Source organism: Scomber scombrus, chromosome 8 (assembly GCF_963691925.1).
Source record: "Scomber scombrus chromosome 8, fScoSco1.1, whole genome shotgun sequence".
NCBI lineage: Eukaryota > Metazoa > Chordata > Actinopteri > Scombriformes > Scombridae > Scomber > Scomber scombrus.
In genome coordinates, this window is record NC_084977.1 from 11,310,964 (window position 1) to 11,320,279 (window position 9,316).

General features: G+C 35.6%; 1 protein-coding gene across 1 annotated transcript; it reads left to right on the top strand.

Moving 5' to 3' along the window:
- Window positions 1-6,173: 6,173 nt before the first annotated feature.
- On the top strand, window positions 6,174-8,171 carry LOC133984952 (granzyme B(G,H)-like). The gene is made up of 5 exons (XM_062424474.1): window positions 6,174-6,257; window positions 6,427-6,583; window positions 6,859-6,991; window positions 7,170-7,400; window positions 7,526-8,171. The coding sequence occupies exons 1-5, from the start codon at window positions 6,200-6,202 to the stop codon at window positions 7,700-7,702; spliced, it is 756 nt and encodes a 251-aa protein (XP_062280458.1). The 5' UTR covers window positions 6,174-6,199; the 3' UTR covers window positions 7,703-8,171.
- Window positions 8,172-9,316: the final 1,145 nt, after the last annotated feature.

Below are 9,316 nucleotides of genomic sequence, written 5' to 3' on the forward strand. Positions count from 1 at the left end.
TTTTTGAGCATGAATTAAATCAACAAAAAAGACAACACTGCCTCCCTGTGAACAAAATGTATTGATGCAGCAAGTCGGTGGTCACTATTTACTTTTTGAAGTCTGCGCTGAGACTATTCTTATTATAAAATTTGAACCTAATCAAATGTCTGCCTGCTGTTAAAAAGATCCTGTAGCTGCATTTTTACCAACATTTGATAATGATTTTGATATTGGTTAGGCATTAAATATGGCCACTTTGCTTATGTATACATTGTAAGTAAATTGTACATGACAAGGCAGTTCACTTATATTAAATCTAATTGGTTATCCAACCAAAATATCACATCTGGGAAAATGTCAAAGTTGTACCTTAAGAAGTGACAGAAGAGATGCTGACAAGCAACTGAAATGTTGCATGTCAGCAAATTTTGATAGCTGTTTGACTTTACAGGAGTTACAGTTGTTGGGAAAAAAAACATTAATACATACTTGTACCTCCTTACAACTACATTATAGTGTCATAGCAGTGGTAATATGAGAACAGAATGATTTATTATTCTACCTACTGGGCCATAGCATTGCAGGTGTGCCCCTTACTGTGTTGGAAATGATAGTTAGTCAACCAGATGCAAGTCCATATCTCAGTAAACCTGTTTTACATCCCAGTTTAAATACACCTTGAAAATCATTACTATTTCCAAATGTTAGATCATATGAAAAGTCAAAGTTTCTTTAAACAGACATTGCATTATAAAGCTTGAGTTTCATTCATGTGGCTTAGTACAGCCCTTTAACTTGATCAAAACTTTCCAAGAAACTATCTTAAATAGCCATTTATTCCTTCCTTCGACATCAGAATATATTCACAATTGTTCACGTCTGCCTTAAAACAACAGTCAGGTGCACAAAAGAACATTGAAATATATTTCCCTTGCTGTTATCATTCCTCCTGTTCAAACTGGGCAATAAAAGATACCTTCAAAAACTGCTTACAATAAAAGTGATGAGGGACAAAATCCACAGTTCATCCATGCAAAAATGCATGTAAAAGTTTATCTGAAGCTAATATAAATCAATCAAGTGTACCTCTGAAACCTTCAGAGGTACAATCTTTTAAGAGCCAAATTCCTATGCCTCCATATTCCAGTCTAGTACGTGGTGGTAATGCACCTGTAAGCTGATTTGCAACATAATGTAATGTTGTTGACTGGTAGTCCATTTATCTATGAAGCTGGAAAAGCATCCAGGGTGATGTATAGATGTTGTATCAATTCAAACATCCAAAATCAGTGAAAATGTACAAAAGTAATTTGTTGGAGATAGTGTTGTTAATACATGTAACAGTTAAATGTCCAAGCTAAAACATTTTAATTTTAACATATTTTCCTTCAGTTTCTTTGTACAACATTACAGAACCTGATAGCTGATTATTGAAATGCTAATATCATGACTAATCTCATGAATATTGGGTTCCCAGGACTTTAGGCTTACTTTGTAAATTTTATAGACATTGACTTTATTTTGATGCTTCCAAATGATATGAAATGTATATTTGGCATCTTGGCTTAGTATATTTGAAAATATATTAATGTGATTTAGTTATTTTTAAGACATGTTTTGGCTTTTTATGTCATAGTTCTGTCACAGTCTGGCTCATTGTTCCTTAGTTGCCATTGTCCATCAGTCCACTAGATGTCCTCAGACTCTTCTTCCTGTTTTGTTCAGACTGGACTAAGTGGGAGTAGTGTTACTTGTGGACTTCAGTTATTTCCATCTATATTTTGTTAAGCTAGGGTGTGCAGAGTCATTTCCTATGTTGTTCTTTTAGTAAAACTACTGAGATCTAATATTGGAATATATGAATGTATGGGTTAGGTTTTCTGTCTTCTGTTTTTTGTTAGGTCATCTTCTGATGGGTCATTTATAGGGGTGTGATGATACACTCAGCTCTCAAGACGAGATGATACACGATATTGGGTTCATGAGAACAAGACGAGATTTCAGCACTATTTTTAAGAAAACTTAAATGATGAAATATATGACTAGAAAATAGCCTTTTATTTAACTGGAAGTCTCAAAATGCAAAACAATGCAGGTGCATTTTGAAATGTTTTAACTTGTAATGAATGCCACTTCAATTCTACTTTCTAAGTATGAATTATCATATGCAGTATGCAATATGCAAGCAAGTTGTCTTGACTGTGTTTCCTGGGTTTTTTGGTTTTCTGTTTGCTCCGTGATTACCTCCTGTGCTTTCTTTTCCCTCCTCTGTCATCCACACATCTGCTCTGTATCAGCCTCGTTATTCTTGCCCCGCTCTAATGTTTCCCTCAGCGGTTTAGGTCTTTGTCTCGTCACCTGTACCCCATTCCCTCATTAGTTCTGATTGTATTTAAGTTCTGTTTTTTAGTTCAGTCTTTGCTGGATTTGTTCAGTGATGCTCAGTTTCATTTTGTGTGGTTAAATTTTGCTTTGCCTTCATTTAACCTCCATTAAAGAAGTATCATTCAGTTCCTGCTGTCTCCTGCATTTGGATTCACCTGCTCCACGCTCCATTCCATTTGACGGTTTATATTACAGCTGTTTACCTCTGGTGCAGTGGGTTACAGACTCTGCAACTACATTTTCTGTCAATAAATTTCACGTTATTCAAGTTACAATTAAATATCATTTTAAAACTACTCAAACTGTCACATCTGGGGAAATGTCAAAGTTGTACCTTAAGGAGGAACGTGTGTGATGCTGAAATATCTTTTAATAATTTATCGTAATATTATCCACATGCATGAGGTGTATGGAAAAAACAACATTTATAAGGCATTTAATTTAAAACATGAATGTTGAGAATGCTTGAGTTCTTGTGCTGAGGACTTTTTAAGAACAGAACGTGTCTGATTTGGCCATTAGTGATATTAGTCACCTAAGACAGTGTTACAACAAAAAATTGAGTTATGAGAAGTGAAGACCTGTGGAGGCCTGATTGATGTTTTTGTACCACATATAAGATTCTATCTTGAACTGCTGTCAACATTGTGGTGCTGATCAGACACGTGGTTATTGCAAGCATTCGAGAAGTCTACCAAGTCAGACTAATACAAATCCTTCCTCATGTGGAGGAGAAATTGGGGAAATAAATTAGGTTACAAAGAGTAGATAAGAATTTTAACAGAGAGACCCTTCTACCTAACACTGCTGTGGGTTAACGTTTGCTTTTTTGGAAGTAAGTCTCATCCATTTATGTGTACTGTTGAGTTTTGTCTCTAATAAACACGTTTTGAGTATCACAGCCCAAGCCGAAGAAACTACTAAATTACTACAACATTATGCTATAGCAGGACATCAGGTTGTTTCCAGTTTTTAATGTGACCATATAAGTGACTGCATTATGCACACACATTGTTCATGCAGACAAAGTTAAAAGATTTGCAAATAATGCATCATTTATAAATGTATTCAGATGAGCAAGTAACTATATAAAACAAACAATGAGGTCACTTTGCAAGTGCCTCAGTATATAGTTCTTTTATTAGATACAGGCTCCACAGCTTTGACAGGGTGGTTTCTCAGACTACATGCTTGATTTTGGTGGTGGTGCAGCAACTAGAACAATGATGGTTTGTTATTTTCCAAAGACTGAAATTTACTTGGCCTATTTGTATTCAAGTGCTGAGGACAGAGCGAAAGGCGCAAAGGGAGGAGGTTAATTGAAATCAGAGCGCAATGCAGGTTGTGGGTATCATGGTGGAAATTGGGTATTTGAGACTGAAAATAGAAACTATCTCACTTTAGTGGCATCTTACTCAAAGCAAATGCACAGCAATAATGGAATAATAATGAACCTGTTAAATAATTTACATTTTTACCCACTAATTAGAAGTGATTCAGCATAAAAAAAATGTTCAATGTGTTCTGTGTTGGTCTATAAATTACAGTAATATGAGTGATTCTTACAATATTGGTTGTCCAGAGCTGCATAATACCTTACACTGTCAAAAGCTTGCTGTACATTTTACTGAACTTACTGGCAGCTGGATGCCAGTAGGTTAAGTGAGGTGATGAATTTCTTTACAGTCTCATATCAGGAGGGTCGAGGGTCCAGTGATTGTCCAACTAAAAACTTACATTAGAAACTGAGGGGAGTGGGATCCAGTGATTCTAGATATAGTATGTATCGCTGAATATTCTGAAAATGTTCTTGAAGACAGATAAAAGGATGATAGTCTGCTGCTGCTCAACTCAGGCAGAGGAAGTGGTTTGATATTGATCTATATTTCCTGTAAGTTACAAGATTAATATCAGCATTTGAACTGATGTTCTTCACCCAGAGTAAACTGAAGCCAGATACCCCCTCCAAAAATAAAACATTTCTGTCAGCTGGACTCCATTGTACAGTTCAAATGACAGCTCAAAACATATTTTAAGATAACATACTCATTATGATTCAGTTTTAATCATGACATTCTACTTATTCCATATTCACTTCTATTTTAACCTCTGCTGTTGAATTATCTGAGTGTTCACTTCGTATTGCTCTAACTCTTTTTGTTGCATTGTGTCCTTGGGTGAATGAAAGGCACTAACGAATAAAATGTATCATTACTATTATTATTAAATAATACTAAATTGGGAGGCTTAAGGCTTATGTAGCACAAAGAAAGGGGGTGCATTAAATAATTATAATAAAATATATATTTAAAAACAGTTGAATCAAAAAGCAAGGAAGTTTTACTTGTATAGCACATTTTAGCAACAAGGCAATTCAAGGTGCTTTTAATGAAACAATAAAAGCATCCAAGTCCAAAAGAAACAGCATAAAAGGACATTTAAATAAAACAAAAACAATCAGACAATAGAAAATAAGAACAAGCTAAGATACAATAAGACAATGAAAAAAATAAAAAGAATTAAAGTAACAGTGTAGGATACAAGATGAATCATTATCTGACCGGGGGGGATAGCTACAGCATACACTGTAACAGTGTTGTGAAACAGCCCCTTTTCCACTAGATACTGTAGAAAGGAGATAACCTCCCCCACTGCACATGTCATGGGGTTTCATCTGCTGCTGTGGGGACCCCCAATAACACATCCTCCTGCACTGATGAGGGAATATTCACCATGCAATACTTGTTTCTCGTGTGATCCAAGTGCATGTGCCACATCTCTGCTCTGATATTGTAAAGATAGTTGTTTGTTTATTTTAATAAATGTAGCTGTGAGCTGTAATGTAGCTCCAGTGGTTGCTTCCTCCTTAATACTCTGTCTGCATATTTTTTTCTATACTCAAACCATCCAAGAGTAGTAACATTAATGACAGTTTTATTTAGAACACTGACCTGTAACACTCAGGCTATGTAGTTTTACCCTGAAATAAACAAATGCTGCTGTTTTTAATTCCATGCCTTGGATCGTCAGGACAAAATTGAAAATACATAACAAATAGGCAAAACAACAATATTTCAGAGAAATAAAGAAAAATCAGAAACCCAGAAACAAATCATTCCCTCATAGCAACTGATTTTTATTACTGTAAAGGAACAGGGGCATGAAGAGGCCAGTGGCTTACTTCCAGGAAAAAAGTCTAACAGTGGTTGGCACAGTAAAGCTCTAGGCATTTTACTTACTAATTGTGGCCTGTCTCACAATTCAGGATTCAGGATTTGGTGGGGAAATTCCTTTTATTTCAAAGCCCTAAAGACTGACCAAAATAGTATTGTACTGTAATGCATAATCATTTAATTACTGTAATGTGTGTTTCTAATGAGTTGTTAATTTTTTGGTAGCTAAATGGTCTAATTTCACATTACTATAAGTTTCACAAACCAGACTTTCAAACCACTTCAATTTTAAAGTACTGTCTTATGACATGATAACATTAGAATAATATTTCCTTTGGGGCTGTGTGATCTCTGATAGAGCTCAGCATTGAGCAATAGATCTTAAATAATCTTGAAGACCGTGTGTGTTACGACATCATATCATCAATAAACCACACACACCATGTATACTTTATTGAACATTGTATAAAAAATTTGACTTGTTCCTTGGAAATCTAATTTTTGTGATAGGGGCCTCCTCCTCAAAGTCACGTACTTTTCTCATGCACATCTTTTTAACACCTCCTTCCTTCTCTGATACAAGGAAGCATTTAAAGGCTGAAATTGTCTGTGATCTGTGCCATTGCTCTTAAGTAGCTCAGGTGGACTGGGATCTCACCATGAATATCCAGTTAAAACTTGTCATACTGATACTTGTGCTGACTCTTGATGATCAAGGTAAGTTAAGTATAGTTGTTATGGCATTATGAAATGTACACACAGTTTATTATAGTATGCAGTTTTGACAGTACATGAGAAACTACATTCTACTGTCATGAGTTTATTTGGTTATTAGTTTAGAGGAAATGTATATATATATTCTTTTTTTCATTTTCATCCCTTCTAGTTCATTCAGGAGAAGTCATTGGAGGTCATGTGGCTGTGCCACATAGCAGACCCTACATGGTGCTTATGGAGATGGAGCATAACAATAAAATAAAATACTGTGGTGGCTTCCTTCTAAATGAGGATTTTGTGATGACTGCAGCCCACTGCCAAGCCGAGTAAGTTTAACACACTTTATGTTTACCTGCTGACATGGATATCTCTAAGGCTCTTTTTATTTGTCCCCACCTGCATTAAGATTTCAACAGCATCAGTTTGGCAAATACTCTTCATGAATAGTCTTTTGATGTTTTTATTCTGTGAATACAGTGCTCTCACATATCCATTATTTTTTAAATGATACTAAAATGAGGACACAAATACCTACACAAACACACAAAGACAAGAAAAAATTTCCAGTTAACTTTTTTTGCTTTTAATTTTGTCATTTCAGCTCCTACACACTGTTATTAGGAGTTCACCATTACGATGAAAGTAATGACATACAGAAATTATTTGTGGAAAAAGCATTCCCACATGAGGACTACAATACAGAAGGATACAAAAATGACATAATGCTACTTAAGGTAAAGGGAGACAAATTAACATCTAAAACTCTTGTTGTAGCAGCAGTTAGGTTTTCTCATTTTCAATGTGTAACTCTCTTCATAGTATTATATGATCTATTGAATGGATTAATCAAATGTATATATATTTTATATATTTATATATATTTATTTATTTTATCTATCCCTGTTGTTCAAGATGAAGTCCAAGGCAAATTTCAGCAAAATCGTGAAACCCATTGATATCGCAGATCAAGGTTATGACTTGCTACCACAACACTGTGCAGTCTCCGGCTGGGGCAGAACAGTCAGGAACAGACGTGAAATGTCTCTTATACTCATGGAAGCCAATGTAACGTTAATTGGCAGTGAGCAGTGTCAGAACAAAGAACACTCATACTGCTCTAAGGGAGACACTGGACCTAGTGTGGTATGTACATTTATGTAACATAACGGGGACAAACAAACTTTGGTCAACCATTATTTATATGATAACCACTTAATTCACTGGTGTTGAGTAATCACTGCATTCTGTGTATGTGTATGTACTTCTAGGGAGACTCTGGTGGACCACTGGTTTGTGAAGATGGAAAAGCATACGGGGTGGTGTCTTCCACCTTCAAACCGGACAATGGTGGCCCACTAATTGACTATTATGCCAAGATTCCTGACTTCAGACAATGGATCGATTCCATTATGAAAAAATATCAAAAAGTCAGACTGACCAAATAAAAGCAGTTGAATTTACAGTGCTGCCATCGTATATGATTGTGATTTGGTTAATTGAAGAGAGTAACATGTTTCTGCTTTTTATGCTAAAGCTGTTATTTCTGCTTGAGTGGGCTAGGAAATTGATAACTATAGTTTCTGTCAAAACATTTTAGGTTATTCTAGACTGATTACGAATTTCTACAAGCACATGTGGGTATTTTAAGGCAAGACTTCAACAAACCAATGAAGGCAAACACACAGTATCAGTTGGGGTAACATTCAAAAATGTGTTGACCCAGTGGTGTTCTAATGGTGTAAATATCTATTGATACAGAATTATACTAATATGTCCTACTGCTCTTATATGCATACATTAAACACATTATTGCTTTTTGCGTCTAATTTTAAACATGTTGAAATTTGAACAAAGAATCCTGTTTTGTTCCTTATTTTGTACCATCTTTGCAAACAATAAACTGCTTCTATATGACCAAGCATCTCTGTTGAATTTATCATTTAATATTCTCCTCCAGCAATCACATCTGGGATAAGAGTGATGTTGTACTGTAACTGCAATGCCTTTTGATAGCTTACAGTAATATGAGAAAATGTGTACAGTATATGAAATCTATTAACGCAAACTGGCAGCAGACATTTGTAACCACATTTTAGGTTAAAATAAAGTTAAACCATGCCAATGATGAAAGCTGTAACTAATCAGATTGTACTGTCAGGATAGTAGTTTGATTTTGGTGACTGCACAAGCTGTCCTGTAGCACCACCAACAGGCAGTTAACGTTTTTGCATCACCATATTGGTGCCTGTATACACAATATATTTATGTACATAACAACATATGAAGAAAGCCCATTTGTTAAGTTGTACTCGTTGAGAATATTGAATTTACTTATAGTTAAAGAACGGAGGGTGCTCCACAGTGTGCGACCCAGCAGTCTCGTTGTTTGTAGTTAATTGTTTTGAGCTGTTGGTTAGCGTTTTTAGTTACTGTTTTTAAATCTGATCGCTGACGTCACGCATAAACTGGACTATCTGGCCAGAGGCACCCACGTTTGTCCTTGGAGATTTTAATCATTGTACCTTTTAGGGCATATGATCAGTATGTGACGTGTTCTACTACACAGAAGAACACCATGCTGGATCTATGGTTCTGTAAGTGGGGCTTACAAATCCCTGTTTTTATGATGGGTACGAGGTTATGAATGAACTTTCAGATGCCATATTATCATACATCACATTCTGTGTGGACTTGGTAATACCAACTAAAAAAGTGGTCACTTACCCAAATAACAAACCCTGGTTCACTAAAGAACTTAAAGCGGTGATTAATAAAAAATAAAATAACTTTCTACTCATCCCTCTGGAGAAAAAAGCAGTCTCTAGGGAAGTTATGCATGAAATAAGGAAGGCCAAATTGAAGTACAAGTATTGCAGTCAGTATTGCAGTGGTGACCTCAGACCAGCCTGGAAAGGTATCAAATCTATGGCATCAATTAATCAGTCATCTTGTGAGACCACACAGGTCATTCGTGTAAATGGTGTGGATGATGTCAACTTGGCAGACTCTTTTAACTAATTTTTCTCTCGTTTTAAAAGATGTGATTTTTTGAATGATAT

Excerpts from the sequence above, each read along its gene's own strand:
- LOC133984952 (XM_062424474.1), top strand. The coding sequence starts at position 6,200 with ATGAATATCCAGTTAAAACTTGTCATACTGATACTTGTGCTGACTCTT. Across the intron at positions 6,992-7,169 it reads ATGACATAATGCTACTTAAG|ATGAAGTCCAAGGCAAATTT; the intron begins GTAAAGGGAGAC and ends CTGTTGTTCAAG. Across the intron at positions 7,401-7,525 it reads GAGACACTGGACCTAGTGTG|GGAGACTCTGGTGGACCACT; the intron begins GTATGTACATTT and ends ATGTACTTCTAG.